This window comes from Lonchura striata, chromosome 3 (genome assembly GCF_046129695.1).
Source record: "Lonchura striata isolate bLonStr1 chromosome 3, bLonStr1.mat, whole genome shotgun sequence".
In the NCBI taxonomy this organism is placed as follows: domain Eukaryota; kingdom Metazoa; phylum Chordata; class Aves; order Passeriformes; family Estrildidae; genus Lonchura; species Lonchura striata.
In genome coordinates this window covers 14,098,811-14,121,456 of record NC_134605.1, presented here as the reverse complement: position 1 = coordinate 14,121,456, position 22,646 = coordinate 14,098,811, and the positions used below count along the sequence as shown (strand labels likewise).

The 22,646-nt window shown below is 37.5% G+C and overlaps 1 protein-coding gene across 4 annotated transcripts in view; it reads right to left on the bottom strand.

Moving 5' to 3' along the window:
- MTA3 (metastasis associated 1 family member 3) overlaps positions 1-22,646 on the bottom strand; it is a 136,447-nt gene that overhangs the window by 30,215 nt on the left and 83,586 nt on the right. For all 4 annotated transcript variants that reach the window (XM_031504262.2, XM_021546389.3, XM_021546388.2 and 1 more), the window contains 2 exons: positions 14,532-14,618; positions 9,552-9,698 (listed from right to left, as the gene is read on the bottom strand). In XM_031504262.2, coding sequence (XP_031360122.1) covers positions 9,552-9,698; positions 14,532-14,618 — 234 coding nt within the window. The remainder of the gene's footprint in view (positions 1-9,551; positions 9,699-14,531; positions 14,619-22,646) is intronic.

Sequence of the window (22,646 nt, the reverse complement as noted above, 5' to 3'; positions counted from 1 at the left end):
TATCCACAAAGTTAAACACAAAGAATGGGGCTTCTTGTCTCTTGAAATACAGAAGGATTGATTACAGAGTGCTTTCAGTCACTTCCAAAATGATCAAAGCCCAGAAACAAAAATCCACATTTTTTATACTGAGATATTTGAAACCTTCCCTCTTACTCAGAGGTGCTGTGCTTTTGGCATAGCTCTATATGCCAAATCTATAAAAACTGTGCTTAGCCATGATTGTCCCAAAATACACAGACATGCTCTCACTCAGTTGTCTGTGAAACTGAGAAGATTTCCCTAAAATGAGCTGAGGAACAACTGAATTTTCCTGGAAATTGTTAAACAGTGTATTTTTGAAAAGAACCTGACAGACACTGTTAATGCAGTTCCAGCAGCTGTTATCTCCAGGATATTACCATATTGATAATCTAATAATAAAATCCAGACAAGAAGTGAAAAAAGATGTTATATTTGTAAATATCCCTGTTATATCATGCAATAGAATCATTCTCTTTTTTTTCCCATGCATTTTTCTTGCTGTAGATACTGAAATATCATCTAAGTTGCCAAACATCAGAGACCTGAGTATATCCATAAATACAAAGGTAGGAAAAGAACTGTTTAATAAGTAGATATAGTCAAAAGATTCTAAGATCTAGCCAAGACTACTAATTAAGGTGCCATTGTTGCACAATTTAAACTCTTACATACTCCAATACACAAGTATTCAGACTTTAAAACAGGGGAGACACTGATTTCTTCCAGAAAATAATTACACCCTGACTTGGGAGGTTCCGAGAAACACTTATGCATGGACACACCAACCAATTTTGTGGAAAACATTTGACTAAGGCAAGTAAGGTAGAAAGCCCTTGCTTAAAAAGGTAGTCACACAGCATAAGAAACCTTTACAAAGGGTCTGCACATCAATGCAAAATCCAGTGCAGCTTAAGGATATCAGATATTAGTTAGAAACCACAAAATTCTTGGTATTGAACAGAACAGAAGACAGAACTTTGGGTTTTCATTTTTATCTGCCATGTTCTACAATGCCTTAGGGAATTGATATAATCTGGCTTGAATTTTAGTGAAACTGGCACCAGTGAACACTTGGTTTATAAGTGAGTTCTCACAAAGGATTTTGTGTGAGACAGTGATCTGTACCTGCACCCCTTCAGGAGGAAGGGAACTCCAGGATGGAGACTGATTCTGCCCTTAGGGCCATTGAAGTGCCATGGAAGTGGATTGCTCCATTTTAAGCAGAAGTGACCAGACATCATCACCACTAACAAGGGTTTGTAGTGCAGTGAGGCAGGGGAGTTTCAGTAAATGCAGCTTCAGTGCTGACAAGATGTTTATAAGTTTATTATTGTGGAGAAATTGATGCACCAGCAATAGAAAATGCCTAAGATGCTCCTGTGCCCTTTCTACAACATATTTATTCAAACTCAAATAGAAATGAGAAAGCTGTAGAAGACATTTCCTCACACTAGAATGTGCTTTACCAACCACATTGATCAATCAAGCATTTCTCCCTGTTTCCAGGCAGTAGAACACCATAAAATTTCCCACTGTAAAACCATTTAAGGCTAAATCAGAAAAAGCTCACTGCTTAGGGATGGTGTCAGCTACAAAATTATTTCAATTTTTAAAAATTTTTATTACATATCAGAACACAATTATTTTTTATTACACATCAGAACTGTTTTCCAGCTGTTTGTGTATTATTTGTATATGTGATATTCTTTATTTCTGTTGCTAGAAAAGAGAGTTATGTGGTATCACTTTTTTCTGTAATGGGATCATTGACAGTACTAATGGGTGAAACATGTCCTACTTCTAAAACTTCCAGAATAAATATGATTGAAGATAATGTGATTTTGACAGGTAGAAAATAAAGTCACAGTGGTAATAGCAGAGCTATTTAATTTTAACAACATCTCAGCTTATGATGGTGCATTGCATAAGACTTTAAAGGTTAATCTCACTCAGGGTGGACCACCTTATGAAAAAATCTAAGAAAGGAAGGTTGCTTCATTATTTCTCCTCCATTTGGGTTATGAATGTTTTGAGTAACCAAACATAATTGTTTTTTTCCTCTCAGTCTGCAGCAACTGAACAAATGACATTTTTAATTCAAAAGTATTACTAAAATGATATAAATACATATGTGTGTCTGATAGTAAGAATGATTTTTGAGGAAGACCATTATTTTCCCAAGACAGAAATTTTAAACACTGTAGAAAGAATATACAGATGGGGGAAAAAAAAAAAAAACACACAAAAACGCCCCAAAACAAAAACTAAAACAAAACCAAATCCCAAAACAAAAACAGACAAAAAAAAAAACCAAACAAAAAAAAAAAAAAAAAAAAAAAAACACAAAAAACCCCAAACAAACAAACAAAAAAAAATACACCAAAAACCACACAAAATTGTCACAGACCAGACACAGGATCTTTCCAGTTCCACTGCGTAAGCACTTTGTAAAGGTACCTTCCTATTACAATTGTATTAAGTACTAAAATTGTTAGGAACTATTGCTCTGCAATCACAGCTTACAAAAAAAAAAATCAACCTACTTGATAGTAATCATACACAGAAGTACTTTGAGTATGAACTCCAGATCTTGAATCCAGAACACATAATTCAGGAGGTAATATGCTGCTAATCCTTTTATAAAACAAACAGGATTCTCTTTCTGCAACTGTAATTCTATGAAATAATACTAGGGGAAAGTAGTGATTCTAGGAATTTAGCTCTGGCTATCTGCATTGTGGCTTAAATGTTAACTTAATTACAGTGCTGTTTCCTGTTTGAAGAACTGATTCATTCTGCCAATTAGAAAAGCCAAGGTTACTGCAGTTTCATGTCTACACACTACCTGTATATTAAAACAAGAAACACTGATTCAACAGCAGAAATAGGGCACGTTTCCATGAGGTGCCCTTCCCTGGGGATCCTACCTGGGATCCCCTTTGCTTTGCTCCTTCTCATCCCTGCTGTCACCAGTGGTACCAGAGCCATCTGCTGCACTGGCGAGTTCAGGAATGCAACACACCAATTTTTCATAAGCATTCATTTCCTTGGCACAGCAAAAGCAGAGTGATCCATGGCACACTCGAAGTAGTGCTTTAAAGCATGAATGTGACTCTAGATTTTTTGCTTTTCTTGTGAATCAATTGTAGGAAAAGAAGCCTTACAAAACCAAAGACAGGTTTTTGAAAGAAACAAATAAACGCCAAAGGAATCAATAATAGTCCCTTATTCAATTTCTAATGTACTTTCACCCTGGGAAATAATTCACATTTCTCAAGATACAGTAAACCTGAGCATTTCAGTTGAATGGAAATTGTATTTCGACTTTGGCATAACAAAAGTAATCTCTGTCTGTATTTAAAAAAATACAACATGCTTAGGAACAGTTCTTTCTCAGAGGAAATCCAAGGAAACCTGGGTTTGTAGAAATGCTTTTCCTCCTCCCAAGCACTCCTGTGGCCAAATTACACTGCTTACCTTTTCTCAATGAAAAATACCCTGCAGTTTAAGCAGTCACCAGACAGAGAATGGAAGACTGTCCTTTTATTTGTAATCAAAGGAGCTCAAATACTTGGAAGATAACTGTAATGTAAATTCAATATACACATTTATCATTGTGAGATAGTAAGTAATTTTCTCCATTTTAAGAAATTATAGGGGGAAAAGATATTTCTCTTCTATTTTTTTTGACAAACGTATTTTCCTCCTACTTGGTTATTTTTCATGTTAAGTCACAATATCATTTCCATTACTGGTTTGGAGAAACGAAGCATGAAGAGGGAAGTGGGGAATCATCAACTCACTCTTTTATAACACAGAAATTGAAAAAAAAATTACTTGATACTTGCAAACATTAGATGCAGAAGCTTAGTTCTACAAATGATTGACAATGTCAGCAGTAACATCCTGGGATAATTAAGGCCCATGTCACTTTCCAGGCACTTTATTTGGGCTCTGGAAGTTGTCAGTAGTTCATCATCTTCAATATCATCATTTGTACTTCTGCAAAAACAAGTGAATTTACTAACCACAGAAATGTAAGCTTTAGAGCATTTTAGTTTCCTAATAAATATTTAAAATTATTGCTTCCAATGACTGCACAGTGAAAATAGAGAGAAATTGGCTACTCTTGTGCAAGTTGCAAAATTTAAATGTAAAAAGATTGTTAGATCAATCTCTTGAGGGTCAGAGAAGGTTTTAATGACTCTGTATAGAAAGGCAGGACTAAGCTCTTAAGTATTTCCTATAATGATATAAGCATAAAAGCAATATATTTCGGGAAGTAACTAAGAGCCATAAACACCTTTTCATATTCCTTTGCTTTCCTCAGTAAATGACAGTAACACAGAATCTTTTTTTCCCTGAGAAATCTATTTTCTGTGTTCACATTTCCATCAATATCATTGCACACATTTGGCTGAGAAATCTGTAGCTGAATATTTTAATGTTTTCTGGCTATACCAAAGACCAAAGCTAGACCACACATCCTAAACAAATTTCAGAGGGAAAACTGACTGTGGAGCAATATATAGTTTTTGTCTCTCACTTTTGGGAAGAGTGAGTATACACAATCCAGCATTAATCATACCTTGTGTTTTAGCATGGAAGACATGGCAAATTTTCACATAGCAGCTTGTTTGCCACAACTCATCTCTTTCAGTTGGGAATTTCTGGTATGTTAAATGGGGTTTATAACAACTTTGGTAGGTTTACAGTTTATTAATATGAGAAATAGAAAATTTAGGGTTTTCTTTTTAAAGTAACAGAGCACCAGATATTTTGTGATGTACAATCCATGCTGCTCCTCTGCCACCATAGCAGAGCATCTCAGCCTCTACCAAAACATAGTATTGTGATAACAATCAGACACCTTTGAGAAAAAACAACTCACTCACTGCTGAAAAATTCCATCCTAGAGTGAAACCTCCTTCCCTTTAAAGTATTGTCACATAATGTTATGTGAACTTAATTTTAATACATGCTTCATTTTAATTATATCCTCTGTTTCATGAAGATTTGGGACAGGAAAGGTTTTACTTTCCCTTCGTGTCAGTCAGGCTGCTTATGTTTTCATCTGTTTGTCATAAATTCCCCATGGAAAACTAGGAGTGAAAATTAAGGCTTTCTACCTTGCTCATCTCCTGAACACCCAACAGTATCAGTCATAAGCATAGAGAGAAGGATTGACCAAAAAAGTATTGAAGAAAGAAGGTACATCTTTTTGAGGTTTTTCTCTATTTGCCAGTTTCTCATGTCACCTTCTCATCCTGCCAGGCCAGAGATGTGTGGGTACCTAGGCAAACAGACCCAAAAATTGTTGCCTTATTCCTAGATACTCCATGCATCTGCTGCACAGTGCAGTATATTCCAGAACAGAAATTTGACTGTTGAAAGAATCCTCTTGAAGACAGCAGGACATCTCAGACTGAAATACAGCACTAAAGGTATGGCAGGGAAGAAAGGAGGATCAGAGCTGTTGATTCAAGTCTCTTCAGCTATGAAAAGCTGGTTCTTTTATTTTTGTCCACATTATGAAAATGGTATCAACCAGCACTGACAGATTTCTGTACCTCATTAGTGACGCTGATGCCTTGGACACCCTGTGGGTATTCTGGTTCTCATGCATAAAAGGTAAGGAAATGTGTGCCAGATGACAGAGATTATTCTTGTGTAAAATACCTCTACCTGATGTTTCCAAATACTATAAGCAAAATTATCATTACTCACCCTGCCAAAACAATAGGCTGACGTAAAATTTGACTACTCGGATGCACTGTTGTTCGCAGTTAAGCAGCTTGTGGGAGAAAGTAATTGCTTGGAATAATTTCAGACACTGTAATTTAAAGATCAGATTCAAAATATCTAAAGCACTTTACAGTCACACCTAAATCTTCCCATCGTCAACTCCAGTAACAAAATTGGGTACATGTAACCTTCTGCAACATCGTGATTTTCTGAAGATGGAATTTTCCCACTTGAAAGAGGCTATCTTCATGGCAGAGAACCACTTAAATATCTTATGCTGACTTTAATTTCAGCAGCAATTTAAATGCTGCATCTCAGAGCAGTTAAAAGCTCCAGCATGTATATTATACAAAAACTTCTCAAAGTACTGTGAGGTTTCCAGAACAGCAAAATGTCAGTTCACTGGCATTTCTTACAGAATGCAAGATTTGCTGTTGTTTGAAAATAAAATAAAAACCATTTTTCTAAGACCATCCAGCAAAACTCTTCCTCTTAATATGGGACACAAAAACCAACAAGATTCTCTCTCTAGCTACAATACACAGTGCTTAAGCAAAGCAATTTCACTCCTGGCCATGACTGACAATAACAAGATAAAAGGGGACAACATTCCCAAATATAAATGAGAGACCTCATTTATCAATTGCACCAAAACTTTTCTGGAGGTGCATCCATGGAAAACAAAGGGAATCTTGTGCTGCATTGGCTAAAAGCAGAACTCAAGACAATGTAAGACTTGTATAAGAAAAGCTCATCATATTCTTGTCTATTACTCTTAAAAGCATTTAACTAAATATTAATGATGTTTCTCATAATCTTCCCCCACTTCCCCAAAGAGGCATAAACATGTGGCATTTCCATAATGTACTGCTATATTCAAAGCAAGTAATTATTAATTTGCTTAAAAAGAAATTCTGCCAAAATAAGGCACTCATCTAGGGCAGTAAGATTGACTTAAATTATGCTAATCTAAATATATATTTGCACAAGCCTAAGCAACATTTATTTAAATGCTGTGAAATATTGTGTATCTTAAGTAAATTTATTTATGTGGCTTTCTCACAACAAATATCTAATACTATTGGAAAAAAAAGTAAACTTGAAAATGCAGATATTTACATATCAATAATATTAAGATTATGAAAATGGCAAATGAGATTTAATATAAATTCCCCATGCTCCTTTTTGTTTGCTCATTTCACCAAAGCATGCACTGAAAGGCAGAGTCTGTCATCATCTCCATATCAAATCTTCTGGATATTCTTAATTGATACAACACAATCAAACCTGCAATCTATAGTATTTTGGAATCAAAAAAGCTTTTTAGTGTATTTATAGTAACACAAAAACTCTGGGGGCTGGCAAAATCTTTCACTGCACAAATAGTACACTGTGGTCAGGGAAATGACATGGAAACCACCACCGCCCAAGCTGATCTGGTATTGAAGAGAAACTAGATAAAACACAAAAAAAATTACCTTTACCAATAACCTGAGGAGGAGGTGGTAAATGGTGAACACTGAAGGCAGTTTTAAGTCAGAAGAAATGTAACCTGTGCTGTTGATTATCATTACTACTGGTTTGTTATTTTTTTATTGCATTTTATTTACACTTCTCCACATTTTAATTAGAGTGTCAAGAATAATAACCAAAGTAGCCATTTTTAACACTAAGATAGTCATTTTTGCACTAAAAAGTACAGATTTCACTTATTTAGGATATATGCTTTCCAGTATGCTGTTTTCACAGGAAACAGAGAAGCAGAGATATCTCCTAAAGCAATGACTTGCAGTTCTCAATATTACTTTTTCAAATTAGATGTTATTTTGTGCAAATTGCCTTAACATAGCTGACTGTTTGATACACACTAATTGGTGTAACTAATGACTGCTTTTACACACGTTTTACTTTGAGGAGAACATCCGTACTAAGTAAAAGGAAAATTTTACAGGTTTCCAAGCATGCCTCCTTACAGAGACATAAGGAGGGGCTTAATCATAATAATTACCTTGAGCTTACTGCTACAGCCTTCTCTGCTGGAGAAATGTGCAGGTTGCAGCAAGATGGGGGTCAGTCTCTTCTCGCAGATGAGAAGTGATAGAACAAGAGGAAGCAGATTCAAGTGATTCCAGGGAAGGTTTAGGTTGGATATTAGGGAAAACCACTGAAAGCATTGGAACAGGCTGCCCAGGGAAGTGGTTGAGTCACCACCATCCCTGGAGGGATTTAACACTTGGGGCATGTTGGGTTTAGGGCTTAGCAGTGCTGAGTTAAAGGCTGGACTTGATCTTTGAGGTATTTTCCAACTGAAAGCATTCAATGATCATCTTTACATCCAAGGGAAACTAATTATCACTCAGAGCTTCCATGGAGAGTCCAGTCTAAGGACCAGCATTGGTGGAGGGGGAGGCCTTTGTTCACATTCTCATGCAGCAACTACTAAACCATCCATGCAGAATTCCACCTTCAAACGTTGCAGGGGAAAGTCAGCATTTATGGCTCTGCCTACTAATGCAGATATCATATTTTCTTCTAGCTGCAATATTTTCTCCCATGGTGTCACCTTGGTCCCCTGAAGAGCCTGTGTTGCCATGAACGTTGTTTGTCTGTGGTGTAATAGCTGCATGCTGAGCAGAAGAGCAAGCAATCCTCTCTTCTGTGTATCTCAGTAACAATTTCTTGTCAAAGGATGTCATGATTCCTATCTAGGTGTTATTAAATGTACAGTAGCTACAGTAGCTTTTATCACTGCAGTATACAAGTCGTGTTTGCAGTGACAGAAAAACACGATTATGGGGAAGATGATGGGTAATGAATCAAGTTTTTCTCCCTTTATTTGGAATACTATTTCTATGAGCTTCTTTAAAGGCAATTCCTCTCCTTTCTGCCTCAACCTATTCTGCGAAGCATGAAAGTACAGTCACCTCTTTTGTGAATGTCATCTCCTGAACAGTCTATTTGAGAGCCCAATGTCTGACAGATTTCTACCCTCAATAACCTTGTTCAATTACAGAACAAATAACCTAATGGCTTACAGAAGTTACATCTCACTGAGATATCAGGAATGAATGCATGCATTTTCTTTTAGTGTAAACATTATATTCTGCTGGATTCTCTTATTTGGACAAGGTAAAACTGTTTGCAGTTAGAGTTGAAAAAATCTTTCTGTTTGGTAAAGTGAAAAAATATCATCAATCATGTACAGTCACTTTTCAGGGTGAAGATAAAGATTATTTGAGAAAAGTTAGCCTTACCCAAAAATTTCCATTCTTTTTTTTTTGTTTGGGTTTTTTCATGCAGATTCATTTCTACTCTCAGCTTGCACCAAGGTGTAATGAAGTGGCTGAATACACCAGGCCTAAAAGTCACCTCTGGCACTGCACAGTGTACAGAAAAAGCCTCTCCTACACCTCTGTCTCACACCTTTTGCTTCCTCCTCTGCAAGGACAGTGGTTTTCTAAGGTGCAATGCAAAAGGCCAAAATAAAACATGTTGCATCTCTGCCTTCACCAAATTTGTTTTATTCTTTTCTTGTCCTTTTTTGGTAAATTAAGATCAGTAGGAAAAGTGGTAGGTAAATGGAGTTTTTGTAAGAGGTGATATTAATATATCTTTATCCAATGAATAGGCACCATTATTCATTGCACTGATGCTATAAACATGCCATCCATTTCTTACATTTTTCTAAGTCTGTGCCCTCTCATTTAATGTTACCTCAGGATCACAGAAAGTTTTTCAATTCAGAGAGTTAAAGAATATTTAATTTATATTCCTTCACATACCATCAAGCCCGTTATGATGGCTGTAGTTTCTTTTCCCCAAAATACTTAATGAAGAGTGGTTGGAGGGTGCAAGCAGTCGTTTTGCACTTGGACTTTGAAGGCTTGGTGTTGACCTGATTACACTGGGTTTCACGGCAGGATGTATCTCTGTTTGAGACAAAAGAGAGAGAGAAATTATATCTACTAGATTTTAAGATAAATAAAACAATCTATTCCACATATTAAGTTTACTTTTGATTTTCAGTGAAAAGAAAGTTCCTTCTGCACTTGTGTGTTTACAAGACCTTGAACAACACAAGTCCTACACACAGGTCCTCCAAATAAGAGGACTTAATGTCTTGCTTTTTTCTTACTTTATGTTACCCAAGTTCAATTCCACAGTGCAGATATGTAAGGATTTGAGGGTGAAGAGCTAACAAATACAAAACAGTCTGAAATGGGTGTGTTTATATTCTTACACCCTTTTGAGATTTGTATTGGAGCTACACAACCACAGGTTTTGGCATGCACATAAAAGCAACTTACTGTAGTGAAACCACCTCAGTACCTCAAGCTATTCAGTATTTCCTGTCACAATAACAAGCTTGAGGGGATCTTCCCACACACAGGTCACAAGGTGCAGGAGTCAGGGGTCCAGACACTGTAGGGCTCTGCAGCTAAAACTACCCCAAAACTGCAGTGGGAACACTTCCGTATTTTCCCTTACTGGGGAGCTTCAAACATCCCAGAGTATCTGTTTCACAGAGCAAGATGATTTTGGAGAAAGAGGAATAAAGGGGTTTAAGAGGCGGTGCAGCACATCTGACCAGCACATTTCAGGGTGGCACCTGCTGTGTCTACCAGGAGCTGACACAGATGCATGGAAATTTCTGTTATCTGCCAGATAAAAGTGGCAAAAGGAAGCCTTGGCTGAGTCTGCTGGTCCCTCAGCAGGAATTTGCTGAAGCAATTAACTAATTCCCATCACACCTTTGGGTTCAAAATGCCACCATCGTGTTCAGCCTTGGATGAACACAGACTTGTGTGCAGCTGTCCGAGGGCAGGTCCCGTCCCTCTGACACAGCTGCAGGGCAGCAGCTGCCAGCACTGTGCAGGTTATTGAGGCATCTGCAGCCCAGTTCCAGCAGCCCTCTGATGACCCCAGGCAGAAGAGGCTGAGAAGGTGAGAGCAGAAGGGCTGGGAGCCAGATCAGCAGAGTCAGCTGCCCATGGCAAGTGAGATCAGAATACAAAAATTAAGTACTTGCAGCCCAAGTTTACACCTCCTGAAAAGTGCTTCTTTCTGCTTTTCTGTTTATAAAATGGAGCACAGAAGTTGGGAAGATGCACAATCTACAGTGAGGCCATATATCCAAGGAGGAGCCTCTCCAGTCTCTGCCATCTATGGCTATCATTCAGGAGAAAGAGAAACCACTGCATAAATCAAAGCCCACTGCAATAGCATGTTTTTCCTCCTTCAGGAATGCCCAAGGTCTGATACCCAAGCTTCTGCCCTGCCTGGAACTCTTGGCCTCATGGCTTTGGCCAGGCTGTAATGGAACAGCGTGCCAGGAGGAAACAACACCAACAATTTTCACACTTAATTGTTCACTACTGCTTTGGTTGGGACTTGCCATTACACTCTCCAAGCAGGAACACACAAGAAGCTACAAGAGGGCCAGGTAAGAAACAGTAGGGCAGAGAAATACCCAGGCAAGTATTAGAACAGCAGAGAGGGAAGGCACAAATAACCAGCCACTTCAGGGCAGAGCTGTAGATTTGATGTCACCAAAGTTCCCACCACTTAATTAGATAAGAGCTCTTTACAGCCAGCCATTCACTGCAGAATTCATCTGCTTTTCATACAGAAAAGATTTCATGGCATGTCCTGTTTTTCTTGCTATGGGGAAAAAGCATCTCATATTTTGCTTTTTTACTAAAATGGGAACAGAGGCATGCTTAATATTATGAACACCACTGACTGCTAAGGCAAAACTCTAAACTGAAATAGATACGCTTGCGCCGTTTGCTGAAGGTAATTGGAATTTGCATTCTAAGATGCTCATTTAGCAATCTTTTCCAGTTTTCTGAAGGAAATGGCAGATTCCAAGGGCTAAAAACACTAAAATATTATTTGGTTTGCCAAAGAGCTCCAGTAGCTACCACAATAATCCCAGCAGCTGCACCAATATATGAGAACTCCATCTCCTTTCATCAGCAACCTATAGGAGAAGCAATTTTATATCTTCAGGGTGAGCAAACAATTGAGGAAGGAAACATTTCCTTCCTTTGACTTGTATTCAGTTCATTAATCTTCCATTAGTTTACCAAAAGGCTGTCTTTTCTCTTTCTGCAGTAGAGGAAGGTAGCAAGACCAATCTCTACATTTAAGTTCTAGAAAGGAACTCAGTTAAACAGCCAGGACCACTTCCCAATGGACTGAGTCCTTCCTGTGCAGACCTTTACACCTTACTTCACTTCTACTCTACATATAGATTTGCTTCAAATATTTTCATGCTTTAGATCAGCACTTTATAACCAGCTGACTCACCACACCCAAGCAGAGTAACGAGGTATTTCAGGAGTTTTGCCTATTATCCATTCATATAATTGTATTATGGAATAATAGTTAAAATTTTTTAATTCCTGCTGCTCTTATCCTTGTTCTATTGCATAGCACTTCACTGAAAATCTCCTAGCCAGCTGCCCCTTGTTCTAACTCAGAGAACTGACTATAGCATTCAATTTATCTCATGACCAGTAACAAATAACCAATCAGCCACATTCTGAAATAAAAATAAATAGGAGTAAGAAATAACATGTCAAAAACATATTAGTAACCCATTTTATAGGACCAGATTTCAGCCTCAAGCAAGTAAATAACAATAACAACATAAAAAACTTCTCCCTATTCCACGATGTCAGTAGGGTAAAAAATAAAAAACCCAAGATAAACAAAGATAGGCTAAAGTCTTCTACCAATCACCTCAATAAACATTCTGGATTCCAGAGGGGCTTAGGCAGCCTTTCTGTCACCTCATCTCCTCAACATGTATCCCAGCTGAGGTGTTAGCCTGGTTTCCTCTTAACTAGGAGGCAATATAGGACATTTAATTAGCCAGGGGTTCACCAGAGCAGTTTGTTTTAGGGAGCACAGTGATGGCTGATGAGATTGCAGGGGATTAGCCCCAGCTATTGAGAGGACAAGGCCTAATTTTAATGCTTGTCCTACCTCACCTGTGGAACCCACTGCCATGATGCAGAACAAGGGTAAAGGGAAGTGATGACCCAGGATGTGCAGGACACTGAAATCCTCCCTGCCTTACCAAAAAGGTTGAAAACAGTAGTGTCCTGGCACACAACATATGCCAACAAATTTCTGAGAGAATGGCACAGCATGAATTTTAAAAAGAAAACAAGTGCCTCCTATATAAGTTATGACATGATATATAATAATAATTTTTATGAGAAAAATAATGCAAGATTTATTTGCTTTACTGAAACCGCAAAAATCCCAAATAAACTACAAACACCACAAACTAAACTAAAGTAATTTCACAAAGCTACATGGCAAACAAAAAGCCATTTTTTAGCCATCCCTTATAAAGCAAATTCAGGTGAATGTAATCAACTGCACTGGGTTCACTTCATATCCCCATAACACACATTGTTTTCCTCAGCTGCAGTGAGACACCATTAATTCCCATACAGTCAAATTCTAAGCAGACTCTACAGACACCTGGCATATTTTAGCACTGTTAATATTCTACCAGACCTTCATGTAAGTTCACAAAATGCTGCCTGACACTACTTGCTCCATTTACTATTCATCTATTTACTCAGATTCCCAGAGGGGTCAAGACAACTCCTTAAAGGCTATATAACTTGGCAGTAAAAACATGTGGTGTCTTCTAAGTTTCCACATTACAATTTCCTCTTTAGGTGCAGACAGGTCAGCTGGATGAACCAGCCCCTGTTCAGCTTCCCCCCTCACAACCACAACCCCACCAAGTCAACCAAAGTAGTCCTTTCAACACACATAACACACAGAGCTGGGATGTCTTCAGGGAATTATCCCTGGCTTTTTTCTTAAACTCCAGGGCAGGAGGAATCAAAATTCAGTGAGAATGCATTAATTCCTCATTACCCACATTCTTGGAGTTAGTATTTTGACAAAACTGATGTCTTGGAAGAACAGTTGTAACTAGATTAATAGCTGATTTGTATTTCAGTAAGGCAAGTGACTTACTGTTTACTTTGATCTGGTACAAAAAAAACCTCCTGGTGACTGAAATTATGAGCAAAACATCTAAACTAAGATCTACACTTGGCTGTAGAGCTCACTTCTCTAGAACAGGATTAATACACAGTAGAATTATTCACTCCTTCTCTGATCAACACATGGATTTCTGTATTCATTTGAGGATTAACAGCCTCTTGGTTACCACAATTCTTATGTGACTGTGTAAATATTTAACATTCACTGATGGCCCATTGCAAGGAATCACTATTACTAGAATTTTTCCTCTCCCCATTTACTTATGGGTTCATTGTCCTCTTGGTTGTGAACTCAGTACACATTTCATTGCCCCTTTTAAACTTAAGTCATCAAATTACAAGGTATGTGCCTTAGTGTGGCTGAGGTCCTCTGCTTTTGAGTAAAAACAGCATTGAAAATGGATACAAAGGGCACAGTAGAGCAGCCCTGAGCATACTGAGAATCTCTCCCCTTTGAGCAGTTATTATTTTATTTAGAGAGCCAGACAATTTTTCACATTCCAAATTACATCAGGTTTCACTCTGACACTTCTGCCTATATCCTGCAAGTTAAACCATGCAGTTTTGAAACTCATAGTGGACCAGCATTATCATTAATTTATTAACTTCAGAATTTTTTCATGTTACTAAGAGCATAAATCTCTCTGTGCATACCAGATGGTGAAGGTTCAGTACATACTGAATGTTCATTTGGTTTGTTATTCTCCGGAGGCAGATACGCACCTAAATAGCCAATGATACATGACAGTGGTTTTCTGGTGCTTTTTATCTTCAGAGGATTCCCAGCAAGTTCACAATGTCGATCTGCATCTGAGAATTTTAAAGAATAAATCTCAGTTTGAATATTTTACTATTACAAACAGATTTAGGACACACCAACCAGTTTCTGACTTGCATTTTTAACACCACTTTCTTTTTTTCTTTTAGCCTACCTTTTATAGTCTCTTTTTTATCATCAATACTTCTAATAATGAATATTTAAAGGCAGGACATGTCCTCTTTCATGCAAGTGATGCTATGAGTTTTGTTTTTTTAAGTTAATGTAACTTTTAACATCAGTTAGATTGTAGTTTTTGCTCACAAAGTATTTCTGGAGATAGTCAGCCAGGCAAATGGAACACAGATTAAAATATGAATACTAAAAAAATGCAGTTTTGGCTATTAAAAGTGATTTACATTGAATTTTTTTTTTTTGTTTTCTACAAGCTTCTCTGTCTCTAAATGGGACAATACAGAGTTAAGGATTTAAAGCTGGAACTACTGATTTTCGTCATACAACTCTTCACTGTAAACTTTTCAACAAAATGGTCAGTCATAACCAAGTATTACAGAGCTCAAAGGTCTGAAAGATTGTAACTTTCTGCTAAGTACATGAAAACCAACAGCACAGCAACTGCCTTAAACTTCCTGCTGCTACTGTGAACACACAAACAGAGATTCCATCCACATGTCCAAAACACAAAGTGTTAATATAAAGAGGCTCATGCTTAGACAATGAAGTCAGTCAACTTAAGGCAAAAATTTGCAAGGCACCAGCTTTCAGTAAATAATTTCAAGACAACTGGAAATAGACCATGTCTTTTTTTTCTTTTTAATTATTGAGAATGATATATCTGTCTTATCTGTCTTCCAAGAGCACATAAAACCCCCCATAGAGAGCTTCCAGTATCCCAAGAATACAGATATTCTGTTCTCGACAAAATTGCATTCATATAGTGATAATATAGATTAGGATTTCTCTCAAATGGAATAACTTCCCACAAATACCTACCTACAAGTTTTACAGAAGGGACACGTTATAAATAGGTTATAATTGCAACTTCTCCCTGTGTTTCACCAAACTCTTCCTGTTTGCTTCATTCCAGCACATGAGACAGAGTAAACAGTAACAGGAAGAGGATAAGACACCATGTAGAGGAATTTACAATCCCTTTATTGATTCTAATCTAGATCTGTGCAAAAATCATGAAGATCATGAATGCACAGAAATGACTGGAAGTATTTCAGATGTTCAAGAAGATGTTTTCAGTGCAGCAGACAAAGCACAACTTACTTTAATAAATTAAGGAACCTACCTAAAATTCTGGAAATGCCAATGGGTTTTCAAATGTTCCAGAACCCTAATGCCAAGTACATTAAGTATTTTGTCATTTTTTCTTAATCACAAAACATACCGTGCTTAGGGGAAAAAAAAAAAAAAAAAAAACAAACACAAAAAGCACAACCCTGGTGCCTGGAATATTTTTAACATTGCAAAACACCTGAAATATTTTAAGTGGTGGAGTAGAATTATGTTACTCCACTGACTCCCTCAGTAAAATAAACAGAGGCTATACAGTATTTTATAGCTACTTCGAGAACAGCAAAGCATCACCTAAGAAATAATTAGCAAGAAAATTTTCCATCTATGTGTCTTCACTGTAAAAAAAATATCTTGAACCATGTTGTGGTATTTATATGCTGACTGGGAATACATACTGCAAGGAGAGCACAATTTTCATGCTGGAGATAGAGCACCATACTCATCAAAGGTGAGTATTCCAAAGCACACCTATCTATTGAAACAGTAAAGTATGTTTAACAGCAGCAAATTTTGATCCACAATAAGGGGCTCCCATAAAAAGTATAATAAAGTTTATGATCTTTATGCAGACTACAGAGAAAAACACAAAAGTTGTATTGTTCATCATTCTCAAGTGTAAAACTGGGGAATAAAATTTGGGTAGGAAGTTATCAAAATTCCCCAAATTAAAAGCAAGTCCTAAGATCAAATATGATCTTTTATATGAGCAATAAAAATCTTAGTAAGATCAGTGAAATAGTGGAAACTATGAAAAAAAATACATTTATAACAAGAAGGAATCTAATATTTTTTAGTACATTTTTCAAACATAGCAAAAGCAGAAAGTGTGCTGGTGTCTGTAGCAATAGATTATGAAGGTGTGAGGAAAATACACAAGAAACATAAAGGCCCAGCAGAAAAGCCAAATGCATTCCTTGTATCACTGTTCATTGCAGAAGCACTTAAAGAAGCGCACTTCCAAAATACTTTTATGAGGAATGTATGAGCTGTGTCATATTGAAGCATCCATAGGAAGTATTTCAAAACAAACTGGTTAACCAGTAGAACCAAGTTACCAGGACCAAGTGGAATTCATCCAAAGTGTTGAGCAGACATGCTGCTGGTGTTTAATGAACGCTTAAATGTTCTCGGTTCAAGAGAACAAAACCAGGGCAAATGTGGAAACATTCTCCAGTAAGTAGGTCTGCAGAGTGGCAGAAGGTTGCATTATTAATAGAGGCACATGGTTAAATTTGGAAATGTCAAGGGAGCCAACAAAGACCTTGGAAGGGAGAACAAGTTTAGTGTGTTCTCATGACTCGGTGGTGTGTCCTTGCAGCAGGAAGGACGATGGCGTGCTGGGTCTCGTGAGCGCAGGCACGGCGGCAGGGCCGGGGAGGGAGGGAGGTCACCCCTCAGCCCACAGCAAACCACCCAGAGCTCTGGCTCCCCGCCACAGGAGAGATACAGGCACACAGCAGCAGGGCCAGCTGGTGGATTGGGTGTCTGGGCACAGGACACCCTGGGTCTGGGCAGCCTTGAGACGGGAAGGACAAGGGGACACCTGGATGGCACCTGCAGCCTCCCAGCAGCAGAGCACGGGGACACTGAGCCCAGAGGAACAGTGACAGGATAACACACTGCTCCTGTCTGGCAGCAGCCCGGCTGGGGGGCAGCAGATTGTTAGAGTCAAGGATAAGATTGTTTACTCCGAGCATGATCAAACACCGGAGCAGGTGCCCAGAGAAGTCGTGCAGTCTCCATCTGTGGAGATACAAAAAGCTCACCTGGCCTAAAGGCCCATGAGCACAGGAACCTTATGCCAAGAGGTGGGATTAGAGACCTCCCGGGTCCCTTCCTACTTACATGTCCTAAAAACCAGTCAGTGCCAGTCTCACAGACCTGCAAGAACCCTCTGAGGGGACCGTGACCTGCTCACATGCAGCTGATCTGGCATCCAGTTTGGCATTTCAGAGAGCTTTTACCAAACTGCACCACCAAAGACCTCTGCTGTCCAGCTGTTACAGGGTAAAAGAGGTTTTTCAGGAATTAAAACCTCATTAAAATTTATTATCTTTGCTGTTCAACATATAAAAGGGCAGCAAAAGCGGTGATTAGGGGGTTAAAACTTCCTGATAAGAAATTTCTGAACATAATCAAAGCTAAAACTGATAGCAAAGGACAGGAGCAGCATCAAGCAATGCATGTAAATGAATTCTGAAGAGGTAAAATCACTGTAATATATAGATATAATGATAGCTCCTAAACTATCACAAAGCAGAAGAGTATTCATGATGTCAGCATCAACAGCTTTCTAAAAATATCTGGACAATACTAAAAAGAAATCAAAATCAGAATGTTAGAAATCATGATGATAGGAAAATAGAAAACATAGCTTTTTAAAATTATGGGAAATATGCATCTTGATGTGCACATAATTTGGGGCACCAGAACCCTAAAGAGGACATAGAACAACTAGAAAAATTCTAGGAAATAACATTACAAACCAGAGTGTGAAACAGATTTTTTATGAGACTTTAAAGCTGCCAAGCATGATGACTGATGAGGGCATTACAGAGGTGAATAAAATCAGTAATGCCAAGATGATGATAACAAATGAGGATGTGCTTTTAGAAATGAAAGTATTTTCTTATTATTTACTTTTTAAAAAAATTAGATTTGTAGGTCTTTTAAGCTTAGAGAGACTCTCATTAGCAAGTTATTTCTCTTTGACATTCCATCATATCTCTGTGAAAAAGCAGATCATCTAATGAATGTACTGTATTCTCTGAACTGTATTCTTAGAAACTTTGGAAAAAAATAATATGCTCTGTCAATTTTTTTGCTGGCTATTAAAATCTGGCAAAAATTGCCTTCAAAGAAAACAACTGAGAAAATATTTTCATCTTAGATAAAGCTAAAAGCTCTTCCATAGCTATCAAAATCAAGGATGCAAAACAGTTTGCGAACCAATACCCATAAATGTTATTCAATTCAGATGAATGGGTAGCTGTATGTCAGTAAAATATAAGCTTTATGGTTACAAAGACAAATCAGTAATATGTTACATATTCTACTGTTTTCACTTGTCTTTGTTTCATCAAACTAGATCACTAGCATGTACTACGTACCACATTTGTTAATAAATCTGAAGATTTAAATGTATAACAAATTTTCATCATGATCCGTACACCCATTTCCAGATAACTATACATATATTACACAGATAATATATTACCATGCACTGAAAACATTTTGACAATCATGTCTACACAGACAGCATGTGGTTATCCAGATCTAAATTACTATAATTAATATATATAGTTATAGTAATAAAGCTATATCCAAGCAATGAAAAAAAATCCCTGTGCTGAAGCAATGTTTACAGGCACATGGCTCACTGCCAGGCATTTATCGACCTGCCTGTGAGCTGCAAACAGATCCAGGCTTGTCAGTGACTGCTGAGAAGAATGCTCACTTTGCCTTTCTCTAATTAAGAGACCTTCCCCAGACAGGATGGTCTTGCTTAACTTTCTAAACACACCATGCAATATATTCAAACTAAAAAGGAGGTAGTGCATGAGATTTAGACCACGACAATTTCATCTTACCAAAGCAGTTCACCAATTCTAATTATTCCTGAAGAACCATCAGACAAGTTTATTGTCACCAACCACAGTGAGTCTATTAAGTTCAGACAGAACAAAGTTTGAGCTTTCCATGATGTGCTGTGCTCCTAGCAGGAGGTGCTGTGTCTTTTCAACCTCCTGGTGGCCATCCCAAGATTGAGCTGGGATGTAAATGCCTCCTCTCCACTACCTCATGCTGGCATCTGAGCAGGGGTCATGCTACAGGCTTCATTAGTGGGGAAAGTTTAATTCTCTGCACTGTCTGAAGGAACAAAGAACACAGAATAGGACCTTGTTTTCTGCCAGTGGATATAATGGGCTGAGTTAGAGGATGTGGGTGGACATTCAATAAGAGAAAATCTGTCAAAAACTGGTTTTCATCTGAAAGATGCTTGGGCCTTAGCTTATCATTCCCAGAAGCTTCCATCCTCCTCCAAGACATGAGAAGTACCTGCAGATGCATTCTGGTACACAGGTGGAATGCAAAAACCAATTTATTTTATGACTGAGCTGTGACACACTTGTTCAGACAGTCTTTCTCAGATCTGGGAATCAGTTTCATTTACAACCTGGCACTTCAACAAATTGCACAAGATTAGGCGGGCATAAAACCTGGTATGCAGCTGGGATAAGTGCCCCACCAACCCTTTTGTATTCAAATTTTATGGTTTCTGAGTGTTGTTATGGTGCCTAATGCAATATAGTTGGGAAATGCAGTTGTATTTTCAAGAACTGGTTTGGCACACAGAGAGTCAGGTGAGTCTGACAAAGCATCTAAGCAGCCATTAGATTCAAGTTGCAGCAAACCAATACAGAAAACAAATTCTAGATCAGTTCTTGGGCCTTGTAACCATCTCATGACATATCATGAGTGACCTTGTACTCTGGCCAGGTTATTAGCTAAGCATGAGTGTAACATTTCTAACACCAACAGAGATATTCATTCAATACTGTAATTACTCAGTGGATCCAGCATAGGAAATCATTACTGCTAATTAAAGATCTTATTTAAAAACCCAAAAATCCAAAAATTCAAGATAACCTTAGACAAAGATTCAGGACATTCACAGGAAAAGAGAGACTATTTAGTTATAACATTAAAATCTACAGAGTGCACTGAGAACAGGTCACCAGATGATAGTACAGGAATAAAACTAGAAAATATTTTTTCTTTACTTTTTTGGCTTTACTAGAGCAAGAACATGACAATGACAATGCAGGTAAGAGCAGTGTAATGATTCCACAGAAAGAGAGATTGCCAGATACAGAACATGGATTCTGGATATGTGCGTGTATACCAAGAAATGTAACTTAAATTAGTTGGAGTATAATTAGGTTTCCACTGTTAGAACATTATTATAATGCTATGTTCAAAAACCATTAACAATTATGACTTTTTTATCTTCAACCCATGTTAGATCTAATCAGGAAGCATCAGAATTCAAAGGCAAAATCACAAGGTCCAAAATTTGCTTAAGCAGAAAGAATCATGAAAGACAGACACTACAGGGGGAAAAAAAGTCTTTCTACTCCTGCTGTTAATCTGATGTAGAACTCTTTCACTCAAAGAAGCAAAGAGAATACACAGCACCGCCAGTTGAAGCAAGAATGACTATTTCCTGCTGAAAAGCTCAGCATTTGATGCCTCTCTTTAAAGGCTGAACACATGTCCTAGTATAACAATTAACAGTTGGATGAAATTTTTTTCTTCTGTTTTTTCTTCTCCTTAAACAAAAGTTTTATCTTTTGAATTTATTTTTTACTGCAGTGAGTGAGAAAAAAACGTGGATATGGATAAAAAGATATAAGTTAGTTCAAGTGAACTTCTGAATTTTCCTCCATGATTCAGCAGAAACAGTACAATACCTTTCTCTCAGAAAGTAACCTTTATTTTGGATTGAAGATTAAAAATATAATCTTAATCCATCTTTAGATATACTTCTTCCATGAAGAACAACTCATTTTATTCACACAGTTGACACATGGTTTCCTGAAATCTGAAAGTTTTTCCTGACTTGCATAGATTTAAAAGAAGAAAAAACAATTTAAAAAATTAGACAAAGACAATGAACAGAAATATTCAGCCAATTCTGGAGTACTGCAGAAGTAGGTGGAGAGTTTGCATATGCGTAATGGCTGGTCTTGAAGTACATAAAGGGAAAATAATTGCTCGAAATCAGATTTTAAGCCTCCGTGGAGTAAATTTCTTATAAACAGTGCAGACATCATCTGCATCCCAGATAAGTATGCTGGGAAAACATTCAGTGTTAATGTAATGAACATGCTTATAAACCCTACATCTAATGATCTTAAAAGTTCTCTTCAATTCTAATACAACTGACAGTACAATGAGCCAGCATGCCTCATCCTGGAATACCAAGCACCTGCTCCAAGAACTGTATCTATGGAAGACTGGGAATCATAGCCAGACAGTGTGAGCAGTACAACAATGTGCAGATACAAAAGCTGTTGAAATATTCAGTGACTTTGCAGCAGAATTTACACACATATGCAGGTGAAGAGACTTACTGTTGCTACCTACAAAACTCATAGCTTTTTGTCATACTACTAGAAATTCATCAGGTCTTTCTATTTTGACTATAAAAAAACAAGCATAATGCAGAATTTCATTTGGAATTAAAATTTAAAACTGGAACAGAAAAAACCAAAATGATGCAACTATGATGAATAAATGTGGCTATCACCACCATCTGATTGTCACAATGACAAAGGACTCTATTGCACACCACATTTAAATTATTATGAAACCCCAGCTCCTGATTCTTTCTATCTCATTGAAAAAAGTACGACATGCATAGATCTGTAGGTTCTGCTCAGCAAGGAGTAAAAAACAACAGAAAAGAACATTTCTTTCATTCTGCCTAGTAGTAAGAATGTATGTTGTGGCACTGATTTTCTCTTCCTGCTCCCCATTTTTGCTAATGTCAATTTTTAAAAGTGAATGAGGTTATAGTTATCCCCTTTTTAATTAACTTGAAATGTTCCCACAGCCTAAGATCTGTTCAAGGCAACTGGACTTTATCCAATGTGTCAATAATATGCTGGACAAATGAAAAAAAAAAATGAAAAGCAAAAGCGTATAGACAAGAAATGTTTATTGAAAAAGAAAATAAAATTAAAAGACAA